The 20,214-nt window shown below is 45.0% G+C and overlaps 1 protein-coding gene across 2 annotated transcripts in view; it reads left to right on the plus strand.

Annotated features, from left to right (window-relative positions):
• Nucleotides 1-4,204: 4,204 nt before the first annotated feature.
• Nucleotides 4,205-20,214, plus strand: part of MTCH2 (mitochondrial carrier 2) — a 28,785-nt gene continuing 12,775 nt past the window's right edge. Inside the window, exons 1-7 of one of the 2 annotated variants that reach the window (XM_060176416.1) lie at nt 4,205-4,508; nt 9,692-9,776; nt 11,072-11,178; nt 15,703-15,729; nt 16,896-16,958; nt 18,151-18,208; nt 18,963-19,014. In XM_060176416.1, the coding sequence (XP_060032399.1) occupies nt 4,422-4,508; nt 9,692-9,776; nt 11,072-11,178; nt 15,703-15,729; nt 16,896-16,958; nt 18,151-18,208; nt 18,963-19,014 (479 nt within the window). In that variant the 5' untranslated portion in view covers nt 4,205-4,421. The remainder of the gene's footprint in view (nt 4,509-9,691; nt 9,777-11,071; nt 11,179-15,702; nt 15,730-16,895; nt 16,959-18,150; nt 18,209-18,962; nt 19,015-20,214) is intronic. The other variant, XM_007519034.3, reaches the window with a different exon arrangement.

The following is a 20,214-nucleotide window of genomic DNA, read 5'->3' on the forward strand; positions in this document are numbered from 1 at the left end:
ACCACCTGCCCCCAATAGATATCTTTTAAAAAGAAAGGAAGCCTACCAATTTCCAGGTATTACCATCACTGTAGTTAGAAATATAATACTGTTTTTATCCTCCTAGTGGTTGTTTTTCTTTTAATATCAGCACTCCAGCTCCCACTAGGAAAAAGGGTGCCACTCTCAATCATGCACTTTGAGTGGGATCCACCTAATTTAGCATGTAAATTCTATTCAACTCCAAGTAGGGCAGACTGCCTACGTCTCAGTCAGCCCGCAGGTCCTATATCCCTCTGATCAGTGAGAGTTCAGGAGCCTTTATGCAACTCAATCTGGACTCCCAAGAGGTCTGCTGGGCCTCTGGGTTTGACAGTAGCTCCTTTGTCCGGTCTTAGGCCTGTGATAGTGTAATGTGGACCTGTAGGAGACCTCCCTGAGAAGTGACTCTCCCTGAGAATAAAATCAATAAAGAAGAAAGCAAAGCTGAGAAGTCAAGAGAGAGGTCTGGTCTAGGAAATAAGACTTTATGTTTTTTTGTTTGTTTGTTTTAGTTTCTTTATTAAGGGATTAATGGTTTATATTCAACAGTAAAATACAATAGTTTGCACATGTGTAATATTTCCCAGTTTTCCTCATAACAATTCAGCCCCCACTAGGTCCTCCTCTGCCATCATGTTCTAGGACTTGAACCCTCCCCTACCCTATAGTCTTTTACTTTGGTGCAGTACACCAAGGGAAATAAGAGTTTAAAACACTGGATGCACCGCCAATCCCCGCCTAATCAAGGCAGTGAGTGCCACCTCAGCATGCTTCACTTCAGACTGTGTCCAGAGACATCAGTCGTGGAATGTCAACCCTTCAGACTCATTACTCAGGTGAGACCTTTCTTTTCATAGGATTCTCTAATTCCATTCCAGGTGGTTCACTTCCTAACAAAGTCCCAAAAGCTAGATAGAGACCAGGTCCTGTGAGATAGAGCATATGTTCACATGAATCCATAAATTAGGGCAAATATATACCTGAAAGCAAAAATACACAATAGTCTGTAGTGAGCCAGTATAAAGTTCATAATGAAATAATGTCTACTTAGACACTATTATGTCTAATTATAATGTCTAATTATAATGTCTAATTATATGTCTAATTATAATGTCTAATTATATGTCTAATTATAATGTCTACTTAGACATTATAATGTCTACTTAGATACCCTCCTCACCTACTTCCTATTACACTTCCCTCACTCACTCCAAAGCTAACCTTATTGTTGTAAATGATGTCCAATTAAAATTACTTATCCAGGCAAAAAACAAGGAGTTAAAGCGAGGCATTTATTCTTTTGCAAAGGCGTGCTGTCAACAGTGGCCATCAGGCAGCTCCCTTCACCCTCCTCCCATCTTTTATACCTGATGCAAAGCTGTCTCTTCCACCCCTGGGCTGGGCTTTGGAGCTCACAATCTCCTCCTTTCCTAAATAAGGAAAAGAAGAGAGTCTGAGCGTCTCTGCTGCAAGATTAGCAAGCAGTGCAAGGAGCTGACCGAAATTTATAAAAAGGCAACAATTTAGAAAAAGAATTTTTGTACTAAACAGTTGTATTCCTATTCTTTTGAAGAGAAGACCTACCCACCTCTCACACTTATCAAAGCAAGGGCTGCAAAAGCTGAGTAAGGGCAAGAGACTGGCACACTTTAACGAGAAGACTCTTTAGTCACTATCAGGCCATCCCATCAGCTGGGGCCCTAATCGGGGAGTCCTGAGATTCCCAGACAGACATGATGGACCTAGACTTCAAATAAATCCCTCTCTTCATTGTTACCAGTCACCTCTATCAGGAACAATAAAATAGACCCCTTTGTGGGCCCCCATAGGAACTTGCCCTCAACTTGGATCAACAACGGTAGAGAATATTCCATCCTCTGAAGGGAGGATGGACAACATACTCCATGCTCCACCTGAAGAAGATGGGTCCTGATATGGGGGCAACTTGGAACTCATGACCACAGAATGTGAGCTCAGATCTACAAGGATGCAGAGGTCACATAGGCTCCTAAGCTGAATATAGGCCTCAGATCACATCAGATCGATGGGGTTAACAGTCAACAATATTTATACACCTTTCCCATATTTGGAAGCTACTCTCTTCCCTGATCCAGCTTTCTGTTCCTTTTCCAGCCATGACATCATCTCCCTAGACAATAATTTGGATCCACCTGCATATCAGATTTCAGGCTCAGGAGAAAAAGAAAAAAAAAAAAAAAAACTAGTATAGCCACAGGCCCTTTGGAATATAACTAAAATATGCCTACTAGCTATCTACAAAAAGGAGACCATCCTCCACCCCCAACTCTTCTTCATCTGCACTATTCTAGCCTTTAGGTTCATGATTGGTCAACAACTTGTTTGGCTTTGTATGTTAACTCTCTTTTCAGCCACCAGGTTCCAGATACTAGCAGAATGCCAACCAGACTTCCTGGACAGACAACCCCACCAATGTGTCCTGGAGCTCCGATTCCCCAGAACCCTTCCCCACTAGGGAAAGAGAGTGGCAGACTGGGAGTATGGATCCACCTGTTAATGCCCATGTTCAGCAGGGAAGCAATTACAGAAGCCAGACTTCCCACCTTCTACATCCCACAATGATCTTGGGTCCATATTCCCAGAGGGTTAAAGAATAGGAAAACTATCAAGGGAGGGGATGAGATACAGAGTTCTGGTAGTGGGAATTGTGTGGAGTTGTACCCCTCTTATCCTATGGTTTTGTCAGTGTTTCTTTTTTAAAAAAAATTTTTAAAATATTTATTCCCTTTTTTTGCCCTTGTTTTTTTATTGTTGTAGTTACTATTGTTATTGATGTCATTGTTGTTGGATAGGACAGAGAGAAATGGAGAGAGGAGGGGAAGACAGAGAGGGGGAGAGAAAGACACCTGCAGACCTGCTTCACCACCTGTGAAGCGACTCCCCTGCAGGTGGGGAGCCGGGGTCTCGAATGGGCATCCTTAGGTCGGTCCTTGAGCTTTGCACCACCTGCGCTTAACCTGATGCGCTACAGTCCCCTGCCCCTCCCCACTCCCCACGGAGGTGGCGCAGTGATAAAGCTTTCGACTCTCAAGCATGAGGTCCTGAGTTCGATCTCCGGCAGCACATGTGCCAGAGTGATGTCTGGTTCTTTCTCTCTCCTCCTATCTTTCTCATTAATAAATACATAAAATATTTTTTAAAAATTTAAAAAATAAGTATTTCGGGCGTTGGCACAGCAAGTTAAGCGCACATGGGGCAAAGGGCAAGGACCGTCTTAAGGATCACAGTTCAAGCCCCCGGCTCCCCACCTTCAGAAGGGTTGCTTCACAAGCGGTGAAGCAGGTCTGCAGGTGCCTTTCTCTGCCTCTCTCTGTCTTCCCCTCCTCTCTCCATTTCTCTCTATCCTATCCAACAACATCAATGGCAACAATAGCAACAAGGGCAACAAAATGGGGGGAAAAATGGTCTCTAGGAGCAGTGGATTCGTAGTGCAGGCACTGAGCCCCAGCAATGACCCTAGAGACAAAAATAAAAAATAAAAATAAATATTTCAGTGGCAGACACTGAGTATACAGAAGTGAACAAAATCTCCGAAATTCTGAGAGCTTGCATGCTCTACGGGACAGTGCTGTTGCACACTAGGGGCAGATAAATTTAGAAGTCAGAAAGCTGGGGAAATAATGTAAGTGGTTGTGTACCAGAGTTTCATACCTGAGGTTCAGAGATTACAGGTTTGATCTTCAGCACTAGAAGAAGAAGCACTACCATAAGTCATAACTGAGCAGTGTTCTGGTTTCTCTGTATGTCCCTATTAAAAATAAAACAAACAAAAAATTTTAATGTAGAGGTCAGAGCATTTCTGAGAAGATAATTGAATGAATGAATGACTGCACATGAGTGGCATGTGCATTATTGCCTATCAAACTTTTCAAATTTTTGTGGAACAATTTTCGGTTGTTTCTGAAAGGTGTACGTTGTGCACCTGCTGCTGAAGATGCCCAAAGAGTGTTCTCTCTCTCTATCCCTTTGACCTTGCCTAGGCTGTCAGGGTCACATACACACACACCCACTACCACGCCCCTTCTTCGGCCAGCCACTTCCGGTTTGCGCATGCGCAAGGAAAACTGCCTTTCCTCGCGGAGGGCACCGCAAAACGCATGCGCCCGTGGTCCGGTAAGCTCCGCCCCGAGCCCTTGCGACCGCTCGCGAGCCCCTGCCGTTTCTCAGGGTGGCGGCGGTGGGCGGGGTCTGCGCGGGGAGCAGCGCGCCTGTGCGCGCGCGCGCGTGTGTCTGTGGCTGTGTGTGTGCGCGCGCGCGCGCCGCGGGGCGGGCCAGTGAAGCCAGCGGCGCTGCGGGCACGTGATCAGGCCCGGCTCGGTGGCTTGGTGGCTCCGTCTGTCTGTCCGTCCGCGGGTGCCATCATGGCGGACGCGGCCAGTCAGGTGCTCCTGGGCTCCGGCCTCACCATCCTGTCCCAGCCGCTCATGTACGTGAAGGTGCTCATCCAGGTATGAGTCGTCGCCATTCCCTCCCTGGTCCGGCGCCCGGCGGTGAGTGGCCGTCGCCGGCTGCACCCGAGGCTCCGTGTCCGGGCCTCCGCGGCTCCCGGGATGCTGCCCCGGCTCGGCTGCCCCGGCTCGTCCCCGCGGCCTTTCCCGAGCTCTCCCTCCCCGCCCGGCGCCCGGCGCCCGGCGCCCGGAGCCGCTGCTTCCCCCGAAGCCAACTGCCGCCCGGCGGCTGCTCTGAACTTGGTCTCCTTCCCGGAGCCGGAGCCGGAGCCGGAGCCGGAGCCTGGCCGGGGGCCACCGAGCGCCGCTCCCCGGGGCCCCTCGGAAATGGAGCCGCCTCTCCTCCCCCGCCTCAGAGCCGGCCTGGAAGGAGCTCTGGTTTGTGGACGACAGATCGGAAGTTTGAAAAGCCGACGCCTTTTAATTTTATTTCATTTTTATTGAGAGAGAGAGAGAGACATACCAGAGCTCCTTCCTGGGACTTGACCCTGGGACCTTCGGGACCTCAGGCATGAAAGTCGTGGGGTTTTTTTTGTTTTTTTTTTCAGAAGAACCATTCTGCTGTATTCCTCAGCCCCAAAGCCAACATCTTTTGATTTATCTGTTTGTTTGTTTGTTTGTTTTGTTTGCATGCCCTCCTACACCTCCCCTTTCTCTTCCCACCTTTTTTTTTCCCCCTACTGTTCTTGCTTTTCTGTTGCTAGCAGCAGGTAACGACCCCCCACCACCACCCCCAGACACACACACAAGGAGCCCATTGAGAAGTGACGATGAAGCGGCCAAATTTCGGAAGGATCCACCGACCCCCCAGCCCGGGACAGTGAACTTCACTCCTGTCGGAGCTATTGAATGACTTTGGGGGCTGGAAGTTTTAGCGAGTTGAAAAAGCTGCCGCCAAGTCATTCTTAGCAGGGTATTCACCGTCCACGGGCGAAGAGGCCAGATGGCCATGGTCGGGAGTCTTTTTTTTTTTTTTTTTTTTTGCCAGTTGCCTTTGTTAGCTTCCCCGGGGTGGGCAGCTTCCTTGTTTTGTTTTGTTTTGTTTTGTTTTGTTTTTAAGCCTGGTTGCGAATTGACATCATGCATTGTTCTAAGGAAAAGCGTCAGGTATTAACACCCCTGTCTTCTCGCCTCTCACCTTTCCCGACCTGTCAAAACCTGTGCAGGACACTCCGGAGGGCGCATTTCTCCAGTTGGTGGTCATCCAGGCTGTGTGGGTTCAGAGTGCATTATCTCCCAGGCTGCAGTAAAATAAGTCATTTGAACCAAGAAGGAAGTCTTTTGAAATGTACCATGCCATCTATAAAGCATACGCAGCGTATCTGGCTTTCGATAGTTCTGAAACGACTGCCTTTTTTTTTAGTCCACTTACTCTGCATTACTTTTTTTTTTTTTAATCCAAAGAGGTGCTTTGGTTTAGGACTGTTGGGGGATTGAACCTGGGATGTCAGAGCCTCAGAGTTTGAAGTCTTTTTGCGTAACCATTATGCTGTCTCCACAGCCTAAGTCTACCCTGTACTCCTGCATGAGGTAGGATTTGATGATGATATCCAGAACTCTGCTTTTTTTTTCCTCTCCATTTAAAAATAGGTGAGTGGGGAGTCGGCTCCCCACCTGCAGGGGAGTCGCTTCACAGGCGGTGAAGCAGGTCTGCAGGTGTCTGTCTTTCTCTCCCCCTCTCTGTCTTACCCCTCCTCTCTCCATTTCTCTGTCCTATCTAACAACATCAATAACAGCAACAATAATAACTACAACAACAATAAAAACAAGGGCAACAAAAGGGAAAAATTTAAAAAATAAAAATAAGTGAGTGCATGTGTTACAATGTGCAAAGACCCAGGTTTCAAAGCCCCTGTCCCGGTCCCCACCTGCATGGGGAAAACTTTACTAGCCTTGAAGCAATCTGTCTTTATCCAATAGATAAAGAAAATATTTTAAATACTAGTTGATTTATTTATGAGCAAGAACCAGAGCACTCTCTTGACACTTGTGATGCCGGGGATCAAGCTTGCTTGTCAGTTCGTTGCTTTAGCCACTGTGCCACCTCACCTCCCTGGCAGTGACATTCAGAAATAGCTCACCTGAAGAGTGTGCTGCTTTGCCTTGTGCATCCTCGGTTGGAGCCTAACTACCACCACTGCGTTGAAGGAAGCTTCAGTGCTGTGGTCTCTTTGACACTCTCTGGTTCTCTTCCTCTATCTTAAATAAAGTAATAAAGTCTTTCAAGAAAAAAAAAAAGTTGCACAGGGGCAAGAGAAGTAGAGCACAGAACATGTATGGCTGAGACCCCCAGCACATCCAAAGGCTGAGCAGCACTCTGGTCTCTCTCATCCTCTCTCTCTCTCTTTTTTTTTGCCTTCAGGGTTATTCTGGGACTTGGTGTCTGCACTACAAATCCACTGCTCCTGGAGGCTATTATTTCCCTTTTATTGCCCTTGTTGTTTATCATTATTATTGTTGTTATTGCTGTTGTTGCATAGGACAGAGAGAGAGAGGAGGGGAAGACAGGGAGGAGGAGAGAAAGACAGACACCTGCAGACCTGCTTCACCGCCTGTCAAGCCAACCCCTCTGTAGGTGGGGTGCCGGGGGGGGGGGGGCCCTCAAACCAGGGTCCTACGCTATGTGTGCTTAATCCGGTCCGCCACCTCCCGGCCCCCTCATTCTCTCTTTTTAAAAAGGAATAACTGGCTAGGATACCCAGGTTCAAACCCTAGGTCCCCATTTGGGAGTGGAAAGGACCGTCACAGCCATTGGGGTAGGTAGTGCTGCGGGTGTCTCTCCCCACCACCATTTCTTTGAGTCTCTGACATTAAAGAAAAGCTCTCTCCCAAAATATGGTTGCTTAGCAAGACATTCAGAGAACTTGGACAGAAGAAGTTTAATTGAACAGTGTAATACAACTGTGGCAGGCCTGGGAGTGAAATGGCTGTGCCACTTTCATGCCTGAGGCCTTGAGCTCCCAGGCTCAGCACTTACACTACCTTAAACCGGAGCTGAGAAGCATGCTCTGGTAAAAATGAGTGAAGTCACATAAATAAATTAAATACATAAATTAAAATGCATATGCTTTATTTAAGGAATAGCAGTAGATTCAAAGCTATGTTTTGCAGCCTTTACTCCAGTATCCCTTTAACACTAAAAATCCTGAAGAAAATGTAGAGAAAAATATTAACTCTAAAATTACCTTTTTTTTTTAAAGGATGTTTTACAAAGAACATTTATTTTTTATGCACAAGTTCTTTTTTTTATATTTATTTTATTTATTTATTCCCTTTTGTTGCCCTTGTTTTTATTGTTGTAGTTATTATTGTTGTTGTTGTCGTTGTTGGATAGGACAGAGAGAAATGGAGAGAGGAGGGGAAGACAGAGAGGCAGAGAGAAAGACAGACACCTGCAGACCTGCTTCACCGCCTGTGAAGCGACTCCCCTGCAGGTGGGGAGCCGGGGTTCGAACCGGGATCCTTGTGCCGGTCCTTGTGCTTTGCGCCACCTGCGCTTAACCTGCAGCGCTACAGCCCGACTCCCGAAAATTGCCTTTTTAAAAATTTATTTATTATTGGATAGAGACAAATATATTGCGAAGGGAGGGGGAGATAATGAGGGAAAGAGACAGACGACACCTGTAAACCTGCTTCACTGTTCATGAAGCTCCCCCTGCATGTGGGGACCAGGAGTTTGAACCTGAGTCCTTGTGCACTGTAATGTGTGTGCTTAACCAGGTGTGCCACTGCTTGGCCTATCCCAGTTTGTTTAAATAGTAAAATGACTTTTTTTTTTAGTTTGCTTTTTATTGGATAAGCACAGAAAATGAGGGGGAAGTGAGGGAGAGACAGACAGACACCTGCAGCACTGCTCTCAAAGCTTTCCCCATTCAAGTGGGGACTGGGGGCTTGAACCTAGGTTTTTGCATATTGTAATATGTGCTCTCAGTGGGGTATGCTACCACCCAGCCCCTCTAACTTTCTTAACATTTTTTTCTTTAATATATGTATTAATGAAAAAGATAGGAAGGGAGAGAGAGCAAGCCAGACATCACTCTGGTGCATGTGCTCCCGGGGATTGAACTCAGGTGGGACCAGTGCTTTAGCCACTGTACCACTTCCTGGACCACCACAAATATTTTCTTAATCAGTTTTTTTTCTTTTCAATCTCAGTCTATCTCAGCTTCCTTTTTTTTTTTTAAATTTATTTATTCCCTTTTGTTGCCCTTGTTTTATTGTTGTAGTTATTGATGTCGTCATTGTTGGATAGGACAGAGAGAAATGGAGAGACTAGGGGACTCCCCTGCAGGTGGGGAGCTGGGGGCTCAAACCGGGATCCTTATGCCACGTGCGCTTAACGCTGCACTACCGCTCGACTCCCCTTTTTTTTTTTAAAGAATTTATTTATTTATTCATGAGAGAGATAGGAGGAGAGAAAGGACCAGACATCACTGTGGTACATGTGCTGCTGGGGATCGAACTCAGGACCTCATGGTTGAGAGTCCAATGTTTTATCCACTGCGCCACCTCCCAGACCACAGCTTCTTGATTTTATGTATAAAATTTAAGCTAAAAGGAAATTATGTTGAAGTTTATTAAAACTAGTCTTACTGGTTGACAATTTAAAATATGACAAGGGTACTGCTATACTACATCATGGCCTTGGAAAACACTGTATTTTAGTGTGTGTTAAAATTATAATCCTGGGGGTCGGGCAGTAGTGCAGCAGGTTAAGCGCACATGGGGCAAAGCACAAGGACCGGCTTAAGGATCACGGTTTGAGCCTGGACTCCCCACCTGCGCGGGGGGTGGGGGGGGTGGGGGGTCGCTTCACAAGCGGTGAAGCAGGTCTGCAAGTGTCTATCTTTCTCTCCCCCTCTCTATCTTCCCTTCCTCTCTCCATTTCTCCCATCCAAGTACCAGGTCCAACCCTGCTTAGCTTCCAAGATCAGATGAGATGAGGCGTGTTCAGGGTGGTATGGCAGTAGACCTCTCTCCATTCCTACCTGTCCTATCCAATAACAACAACATCAATAACAATAACCACAACAATCATAAAACAACAAGGGCAACAAAAGGAGAAAAAATTATAACCCTAATTTTATTCTTCATTCAAGACCTTGCAAAACAGCGCTTTGTTAGAACTGTTATATGGTGTTGATCTCTTATGTCGGTCTTGTTTTTGCTGTCTTGTTTCAAAGGTGGGATATGAACCTCTCCCTCCAACAATGGGACGAAATATTTTTGGGCGGCAAGTATGTCAGCTTCCGGGTCTCTTTTCTTATGGTAAGTATCTTTGGTTTAGTTGCTATTGCATGACATTGAGGACTGACAGGCAGGAGTTAACTTAAAAAAAAAAAAAAAAAAAGATAATGTAGAAAGTGTATTTCATGAATCGGGCTGTGGTGCACCTGGTTGATACACACATTACCAAGCCCGTTTGCCTGCAGGGGGAAGCTTCCGGAGCAGTGAAGCAGAGTTGTGGCTGTTTCTCGTTCTCCCTTTGTGTCTTCCTCATTCCTCTTGATTTCTTTTCTTTTCTTTTTTTAATATTTATTTTATTTATTTATTCCCTTTTGTTGCCCTTGTTGTTTTATTGTTGTAGTTATTATTATTGTTGTCATTGTTGGATAGGACAGAGAGAAATGGAGAGAGGAGGGGAAGACAGAGAGGAAGAGAGAAAGATAGACACCTGCAGACCTGCTTCACCGCCTGTGAAGCGACTCCCCTGCAGGTGGGGAGCCGGGGTTTGAACCAGGATCCTTATGCCGGTCCTTGTGCTTTGTGCCACATGCGCTTAACCCGCTGCGCTACAGCCCGACTCCCCTTTTCTTTTTTTTAAATATTTATTTATTCCCTTTTGCTGCCCTTGTTGTTTTATTGTTGTAGTTATTGTTGTTGTTATTGATGTTATTGTTGTTGGATAGGACAGAGAGAAATGGAGAGAGAAGGGGAGACAGAGAGGGAGAAAGACACCTGGATATCTGCTTCACCCCCTATGAAGCGGATCCCCCCTGCAGGTGGGGAGCCAGAGGCTTAAACCGGGAGCCTTACGTCGGTCCTTGCACCTTGTCATCCCTCCTGATTTCTATCTGTCTTATCTAATATGAGAAGAAAGGAAAATAGGGTCAGACAGTGGCATTCTGGGTTAAGCGCACATAGTACAAAGCATAAGGACCCTCAAAAGAATTCCAGTGCAACCCGGGCTTCCCACTTGCAGGGGGGTCACTTCCCAAGTCATAAAGCAGGTCTGCAGGTATCTATCTATCTATCTATCTATCTTTCTCTCCCCATTCTATCTTCCCCCTTCCTTCTCAATTTTTCTCTCTTATCCAATAAAATGGAAAAAAATGGCCACCAGGATAAGTGGGATTCATAAGGCTGGCACCAGGCCTCAGCAATAACCCTGGAGGCAAAAACAAAACAAAACAGACAGAAAAGAAAAAGAAAAAATGGCCACCAGGAGTGGTGGATTCGTCACACAGGCACTGAGCCCCAGCAATAATCCAAGTGCATTTCACTAACATTTCTGTGTACCATTTCTTCCGACTAGAATTTAAACTTCTGACTTGTGTTCTTAGCTCAGCACATCGCGTGCATTGATGGGAAGCGTGGATTGTTCACAGGCTTAACTCCAAGACTGTGTTCAGGAGTCCTTGGAACTGTGGTCCACGGTAGAGTTTTACAGGTAAGAGGAAAATCAGTTTGTCTTCCCTTGGTTTGGATTAGCTTTTATTAACTCTTATTACAGTTCTGTTGATTAAGAGTAATTTCAGAGACATAAGTGACCTTCAAAAACACTCTCAAAATAATTTAGCTCTTTTACTGGGAAATGGGGATTTTTATTTCTGTGAAATGCAGTTCCTACACTATTTTATTCCTGTACGCCATCATGCTGTTTACCCCAGCCAAAATAATAGATTTTTAAAAAATATTTTTATTTACTATTGGATAGAGAAATGGAGAGGGAGAGAGATAGAGAGACACCTGCAGCCCTGCTTCACCACTCTGAAGCTCTCCCCTGCAGGTGGGGGCCGGGGGCTTGAACCCAGGTCCTTGCACACTGTGGTGTGAGCACTTAGCCAGGTGCGCCACCGCCTGGCCTCAGTAATAGATTTTCTAGCTCATTATTCTGTCTCCTACTGGCTAACACCAAGGGTATGTTATCCTCTGTGCTCTAATAGTAATGTAGAGGCCAGCGTATAGCTCAGTGGCAGAGGATGCATGCCTGGTAGGTGTAATGCCTTGGCTCAAAACGAAAATAACTGTTTGCTAACTAGATCTGTATCAGATATGTTAAGTTCCAAATATTTATAGTCTATTTAAGTAGTGCTGGGTACTAGTCCTTTCTGTGCTTTAAAAAGTAAGTGTGTGGGGGCCAGGCGGTAGCGCAGTGGGATACGCGCAGGTGGCACAAAGGGCAAGGATTGGCCTAAGGATCCCGGTTCGAGCCCCCGGCTCCCCACCTGCAGGGGGGTCGTTTCACAGGCGGTGAAGCAGGTCTACAGGTGTCTATATTTCTCTCCCCCTCTCTGTCTTCCCCTCCTCTCTCCATTTCTCTTGTTCTAACAACGATGACATCAATAACAACATCTAACAACAGTGACATCAATAACAACAATAATTGTTACAACAATAAAACAACAAGGGCAACAAAAGGGAATAAAGAAATATTTTTTAAAAAGAGAGAGATAAGAGGAGAGATACCTCAGCATTGCTCCACCATCTGTGGAACTTGCCACCCTAGTGTTGTTCGTAGCACTACCGTGTGATGCTGGCCCTCAAACAGGCACCATGTGACTATAGAGTAGGCTATCTCCCAGCCACCACCCCTTTTTAAAAGAAGTTTTCATGAGAATATGCTTCTTCTTCCAGTGGTTAATTAAAAATAGAAATTAATTGGGTATTTGTAGCAACAAAGTATTCCATTTTCCCTTTTTTTGGCACCAGGGTTACTGCTGGGGCTCAGTGCCTGCTGAGTGAATCTAACACTTCTGGTAGCTATTTTTCCTTTTTATTTTTTTCCCCATTTCTTATTTATTTATTCCCTTTTACTGCTCTTTTTTATTGTTGTTGTTATTGATGTTGTCGTTGTTGGATAGGACAGAGAGAAATCAAAAGAGGAGAGGAAGACAGAGGGGGAGAGAAAGATAGACACCTGCAGACCTGCTTCACTGCTTGTGAAGGGACTCCCCTGCAGGTGGGGAGCGGGGGCCTCAAACCGGGATCCTTAGGCCGGTCCCTGCGATTTGTGCCACCTGCGCTTAACCTGCTGCGCTACCACCCGACTCCCTTTTCTCCCACTTCTATTTATTAGGTAGGACAGTTATAAATTGAGTTACCACTGTTTATTTGTTGGATAGTGAAAGCCAGAAATCTAGAGGGAAGGGGGTGATAGAGAAACAACTGCATTCTGCTTCAACACTTACAAAGCTTTCCCCCTGCAGGCGGGGACCGGGGGCTTGAACCTGGGTCCTTGTGCACTGTAATATGTGTGCTCAGCCAGGTGCGCCACCACATGGCCCCTTGGACAGTTAGAAATTGAGGGGGGGGGCCAGGTTGTGGCGCACCTGGTTGAGCACATATATTACTGTGCACGAGGACCCGGGTTCGAGCCCCCACTCTCCACCCGCAGGGGGAAAGCTTTGCAAGTGGTGAAGCAGGGCTGCAGGTGTCTCTCCATCGCCATCTCCCGCTTCCCTCTTGGTTTCTGGCTGTTTCTATCCAATAAATAAATAAAGATAATAAAAAAAATTAAAAAGAAAGAAATTGAGAGGGGAGGGAGTCAGGCGGTAGCTCAGTGGGTTAAGCGCACATGGCATGAAGTACAAGGACCAGCGTAAGGATCCCCGTTTGAGGCCCTGGCTCCCCACCTGAAGCAGGTCTGCAGATGTTTGTCTTTCTCTCCCCCTCTGTCTTCCTCTCCTCTTGATTTCTCTCTGTCCTATCCAACAACGATGACATCAATAACAACAACAACACCTGCAAGGGAGTCGCTTCACAGGCGGTGAAGCAAGTCTGCAGGTGTCTATCTTTCTCTCCCCCTCTGTCTCCCCCTCCTCTCTCCATTTCTCTCTGTCCTATCCAACAACGATGACAACAACAACAGCAATAATAACTACAACAATTAAAAAAAAAGAAAAACGAAATTGAGAGGGGAGATGGAGATAGAGACGCCTGCAAGCCTGCCTCACTGCTTGTGAAGCATTCTTCCCTGCAGGTGGGGAGTGGTGGCTTAAATTGGGTCCTTGCCCTTGATAATATGTACGCTTAACCGTGTGCTCCACTACGTGGTCCCCCAATTTTTCTTTCTTTTAAATTTTATTTACTTATTATTGAACAGAGACAGAGAAATTGAGGGTTGGGGAAGAGAGGCAGAGAAACACCTGCAGCCCTGCTTCACCACTTATGAAGCTTTCCCCCTGCAGGTGGGGACCAGGGACTTGAACCCAGGTCTTTGTGCACTGAAGTGTGTATGCTTAACCAGGCGTGCCACTGCCTGACCTGCTTAATTTTACTTTGTTTCTTTTTTTAATTATTTATTTTATTTTGTTACCAGAGCACTGCTCAGCTCTGGTTCATGGTGGTACAGGGGATTGAACCTGGTCTCAGGCATGAGAGTTTCTTTGCATAACCATTGTGCTATCTACCCCTGCCCCTAATTTTCTTTTCTTTTTTTTTTTAAATATTTTATTTATTTATTAATGAGAAACATAGGAGGAGAGAGAAAGAGCCAGACATCACTCTGGTACATGTGCTGCCGGGGATTGAACTCAGGACCTCATGCTTGAGAGTCCAAAGCTTTATCTACTGCACCACCTCCTGGACCACCCTAATTTTATTTTTCTACTGATAGAATTTTTTTAATTTCATTTATTTGATTTTTGAGAGAGATGCAGAGGGAAACTCTCTGTCTCTCTCTCAGAGAAACACCAAAGCACTGATCAGCTTTGGCTTATGGTGGTGCAGGGTATTAATCCTGGGACTCTGGAGCCTCAGGCATGAGAATGTCTTTACATAACCATTATGCTATCTACCCCCACCTGCTACTGATACAATTTTAAGATTCTTCACCCCCCACCCCACAAAGGATTGAACCTGGGACCTTGAAAAAGTCTTTTAGCATAATGGTTATGCAAAAAAAAAATGACTTTTAAAAAATGTTTTTAATTTTATTATCTTTATCTATTGGATAGAGACAGCTAGAAATTGAGAGGAAACTAGGCGGTAGGGAGAGAGACCTGCAACACTGCCTCACCACTCACAGAGTTTTGCCCCTGCAAGTGGGGACGAGGGGCTTCAACCCGGGTCCTTGTGCACTGTTAACATGTGCACGCAACCAAATGCACCACCACCTAGCCCCCAAAAGACTTGAATGTATGAGGCTCCAAGGTCTCAGGTTCAGTCCTTTGCACCACCAAAAGCCAGATCTGAGTAGTGCTCTGGTTAAAAATAATTATTTGGGAGAGAGAACCAGATCATTATTCTGGCACATTCAGTGCCAGGAATTGAACTCAGACCTCATTCATGCTGGGATAAAGCCCAGTACAGTATTTTATTCATTGCACCACTTCCTGGGCTGCAGAAATTGAAGATTTATTAAATTTAGCATGAGAGAAATTAAGATCAAAATATCACACTGGTAGATAATGATACCTGGGTTCAATTTTTTAAAAAATATTTATTATATTTATTTATTCCCTTTTGTTGCCCTTGTTTTATTGTTGTAGTTATTATTGTTGTTGTCATTGTTGGATAGGACAGAGAGAAATGGAGAGAGGAGGGGAAGACAGAGAGGAGGAGAGAAAGACAGACACCTGCAGACCTGCTTCACCGCCTGTGAAGCGACTCCCCTGCAGGTGGGGAGCCGGGGTTCGAACCGGGATCCTTGTGCCGGTCCTTGTGTTTTGTGCCACCTGCGCTTAACCTGCTGCGCTACAGCCCAACTCCTCCTGGGTTCAAATTTTTGACATATGATCTCTTTTCCCCTTCCTTCATCCCACCTCCCTCCCTCCTTTCCTTCCTCTCTTTTCCTTCAAGATTTTATTTTTATAAGAGAAGAGAAGACAAAGAAAGCAGGGCATCACTCTGGTACATGTGCTGTGCCACTACACCACCCTTCAGACTGTTAGAATTATTTTATATCCTCTCAGTGACACTGTGATTACCTACTCATCCTTGATTTTGTTTTCTCTCTACCATTTCCTTTTAGCATTACCAGGACAGTGAGAAGATTGAGGTAAGTTAGAGCTAATTTCTATGCCTGGACCAGTTCTCATCTTTAGGAGAGGGGACAAACAGTCGGTTTCCCTCTGTGCTCAGTGAATGCTGGTACACAGGGTGGCTGCCAATTTGATTGAAATTTTTCATGAGGCTTAGGAGGTGATTTGAGTGGAGAGCATAGGACTTACCTGCTCGAGGCCTTGTGTTTGGTTCCCAGCACTGCATATTCCAGAACTTTCTCTGGTTTTTGTGTCTCATGCATAAAATAAATTGAAACAAGCTTTTAAAACCATCAAAATAGGGCTGGATGGATCAGCACTCACATTACCATGCTCAAATACCTGGTTCAAGTCCCAGGTCACCACTGGCAGAGGATAAATTACTCAAGCAGTGAAACAATGTTGTAGCTATCTCACTTTCTCTCTCTCCCTCTGTCTCTCATCCTCCAAAAGGAAAAATAATGACTACCACATGAATAAAACCATCAAGATACAGCTAAAGGACTAGAGACATGGAGTAATTGTTAAGCAAAACTTTCATACCTGAGAATCCAAAGGTTGCAGGTTCAATCCCAAGCATGACCTTAAACCAGAGCTGAATAGTGCTTTGTTTAAAAAAAAGAGAGAGAACAAGGACCAGCATAAGGGTCCTGGCTCGTGCCCCTGGTTCCCCACCTGCAGAGAGGTCGCTTCATAAGCAGTGAAGCAGGTCTGCAGGTGTCTCTCTGTCTGTCTTTCCCCCCCTGTCTCCCCTCCTCTCTCGATTTCTCTCTGTCCTATTCAACAACAACGACAGCAATAACAACAATAAACAACAAGGGCAACAAAAGGGGGAAAAATAGCCTCCAGGAGCAGTGGATTCATAGTGTGGGCACCCAGCCCCAGCGATAACCCTGGAGGTTAAAAAAAAAAAAATTAAAATTAAAAGGAGGGGTGGTTGCTGGCAAAACAGCATAATGGTTCTGCAAAAGACTTTGGGTTCAGAGTTCCAATCTCCCACACCACTATAAGCTAGAGGTGAGCAAAAAAAAAAAAAAGATGTAGCTGGAGCATTGAACTTGGGAGCAGTCCAGTCCCAACATCAAATATGCTAGAGTAGTACTCTGGTCATTCTCTTGTGTTAATAAATAAATGAGTCTTTACCAAAAAAAAAAAAAATTCAAGATATGTCTTTGAATTTCAGGAGGTAGGACCTGGAAATGGACAGAAAGAAACCTCATCTTCCTTTGACCGAGTTATTAAGGAGGTGAGTGATGAATTCTGTCCTGTAGTATTTCTGTAAATCATGAGTATGGGCAATATAGCAGTTAATGGAATCAAGTTTGAAAGACTGTATAATCATTGTTCCTTTCAAATAAAATTAAACCTTCGGTGTAGACTTTATTACTTATATAATAATAAAAAGAGTATGGGGTAGTTAGCATAATGGTTATGCAAACAGACTTCTATGCCTGAGGCTCTGAAGTCCCAGGTTAACCCCACACACACACACACACACACACACACACACCACCACCACCACCATAAGCCAGACTGGAGCAGTGCTCTGATAAAATAATAATAGGGGGCCGGGCAGTAGCACAGCGGGTTAAGTGCACATGGCACAAAGCACAAGGACCAGCTTAAGGATCCCAGTTCTAGTCCCTGGCTCCCCACCTGCAGGGGGATCCCTTCACAGGCGGTGAAGCAGGTCTGCAGGTGTCTATCTTTCTCTCCCCTGTCTTGCCATCCTCCCTCGATTTCTCTCTGTCTTATCCAACAACGACAGCAATAACGACAGTGATAAGCAACAAGGGCAACAAAAGGGGAAAAAATAGTCTCCAGGAGCAGTGGATTTGTAGTGCAGGCACCAAGCCCCAGCAATAACCCTGGAGGCAAATAATAATTATTAGAATTATTATTATTCATCTTTTTCTGAATGAATGTTACTATTGCTTTAGACACTAGGTACATCAATGGTGTTAATTGTGTTTTGTGTAAATCTCCATGGATGAGTTTATTTGTAAGTAGAGATACCTATATTAATAAACATTTTGTATTTTCCTGTTCTTTAGAGCCTGACATTTGCATAGCACAGGTATTATCTCTGAAATAATAATGAGAGAGCAACTTAATAATCTAAATTTAAGTCAGAAGTTTTCCTCTAGGTCCCTTACTATTTGCTGGCGACCCCCCCCCCCCATTTGCTATTGTTGTTCTTACATCTAAAGTCAATAGGTTAACAGAAATGTGCTTTGCAGAGAAATGTTGGCAACTATAGCAAGAACACTGAAGTCCAGGAGTGAAAAGTCTGATAGAGTGACAGTGTGTGCTACTGTATCCCATTCAAGTCTCTTTCTGACGCCAAGGCAGAAGCGTTACCTCATGTTCTTATTCTCCAGTGTCCTCTCACATTACCTGGTGAGAGGAATTTAGAAATGTGTGTTGATTGTTTCTAGACAACTCGGGAGATGATGGCTCGATCTGCTGCTACTCTGATCACACATCCCTTCCATGGTATGTCTGCAGCTGGTAACTGGAATCTAATTTGTGTTTTTAAATCTTGTATAGCCTGGTCTCTGCTAACGCCCTAGAAATGTTGACATGGGAGTTCACTAAGCACCTTGCCTGTACGTTGTCTTGTTGGCTTGCTTGCCTTTTTGGCTTTTATTGGATTGATCTGAGTAGCAAGGCACCTTTAGGTAGAAAACTTTTATGAGTTTTGGGCTTTTTTTTTTTCTTTTTTTTTTTTTTTTGGTCTTTTCTTCTTTAAGATTTATTTATTTTGGTTAGAGACAGAAACAGAGTGGGGGAAGGTAGAAAGGAAGAGAGACAGACATCAGCACTGCTTCATCACTTTCCCTCTGCAGGTGGGGGCTCGGGGCTTGAACCCAGGTTGTTGCACATGGTAGCGTGTGCCTTCAACCTTGTCCCCTTTGTATTTTTTTAAGCCTGTCAGAATTGATCTGAAATCTTTTAAATTATTATTAAAGCACTATAAAATGGTTTTCTTTAATAAAACATTCAGACTGGAGGGGGGAAATGATCTGAAAGTACTTCTGAAACTATATGCTTTCAAAAAAGAAATATATATATCACAATTAAATTGCGCAAGGACACAGGTTCAGGCCCCTCGTCCCCACCTGTGAGCAAAGTTTCACAAGCAGTGAAGCAGTGCTGAAGGTGTCTGTCTCCCCTTTCCCTCTCAGTTTCTCTGTCTCTATTCAATAAATAAAAATTAGAAAGAATATATATATGCTCTGTTTTACAGTGATCACTCTGCGATCTATGGTACAGTTTATTGGCAGAGAATCCAAGTACTGGTAAGTGTTTTGTCCACATTTTCAGAAAGATCTGCTTAAATCAAACTATTAGAAAATGCTACTTTTAAAATATTTTTTATTTATTTATGATTAGATAAAGACAGAAAGTGAAGGGCTGGGGGGTGGGCAGAGAAAGAGACAGTGGTCCAGGAGGTGGTGCAGTGGGAAAGCATTGTATTCTTAAGCATGAGGTCTCAAATTCAATCCCTGGCAGTACATGTACCAGAATGATGTCTGCTTCTGTCTCTCTCTCTCCTTCTAGCTTTCTCATTAATAAATAAGTAAAATAAAACAGAGAGAGAGGGGGGAGGGAGGTTGGGTAGTGGTGCACCTAGCTGAGTGCACATTTATAGTGCATGAGGACCCAAGTTCAAGCCCTCGGTCCCCACCTGAAGGGGGGAGACTTTATGAGTGGTGAAGCAGTGCTGCAGGTGTGTCTCTGTCTCTCTCCCTCTGTCACCCTCTTCTTGATTTCTGGCTGTTTCTATCCAGTAAATGAATAAAGATAATTAAAATTTTCAGAGAAACCTGCAGTCCTACTGTACTTGTGAAGCTTTCCTTCCACAGGTGGGGACCAGAGGCTTGAACCTGGGTCCTTGTGCACTATAATGTGTGCACTTAACCAGATGCACCACCGCCCAGAAAATAGTACTTTACTTTTTCTGTGTGTGTGTGGTGCCTTTGAGTTTATAGAACTGATTCAAATGTCTTAAATCATTTGATCTGCACATGCACTTCACGCACGTGCTCATACTCAAGTACACACACCCACTCCCTCTCCCCCCTCCACCCCGCGAGTAAAGTGGAAGAGAGCCCAGGCAGAGGTAGGATCCTACATAGGACCTCAGGATGGTAGCAGAATCAGCCACCGATGGCAGAACGTATACCTGACTACATGTGACCATCCTTTCTGTAGTTCCATCTCCACTTGTGTCGTGTGTGACAGAAAAGGAGAGGAGTGTTGGGAGGAGTGGGGAGGAGCTCACTTAGTGTGCTGCCTTGCCATGAGCACAACCGCGATTCTAACCTAGCCCCTATGCCATTAGAGAAAACTCTGGTGCTCTGTTCTCTTTTACACACACTCTGGGTGGGGTCGGGAGGGACTAGGGAGGGAGACAGTTTGACGGCACAGCAACCTTCATGCCTGACACTCTTGAGCTCTCAGGTTCAGTTCCCCGCAGCACTGTATGTCAGAGCTGA

Source organism: Erinaceus europaeus, chromosome 17, assembly GCF_950295315.1.
Source record: "Erinaceus europaeus chromosome 17, mEriEur2.1, whole genome shotgun sequence".
Lineage (NCBI taxonomy): Eukaryota > Metazoa > Chordata > Mammalia > Eulipotyphla > Erinaceidae > Erinaceus > Erinaceus europaeus.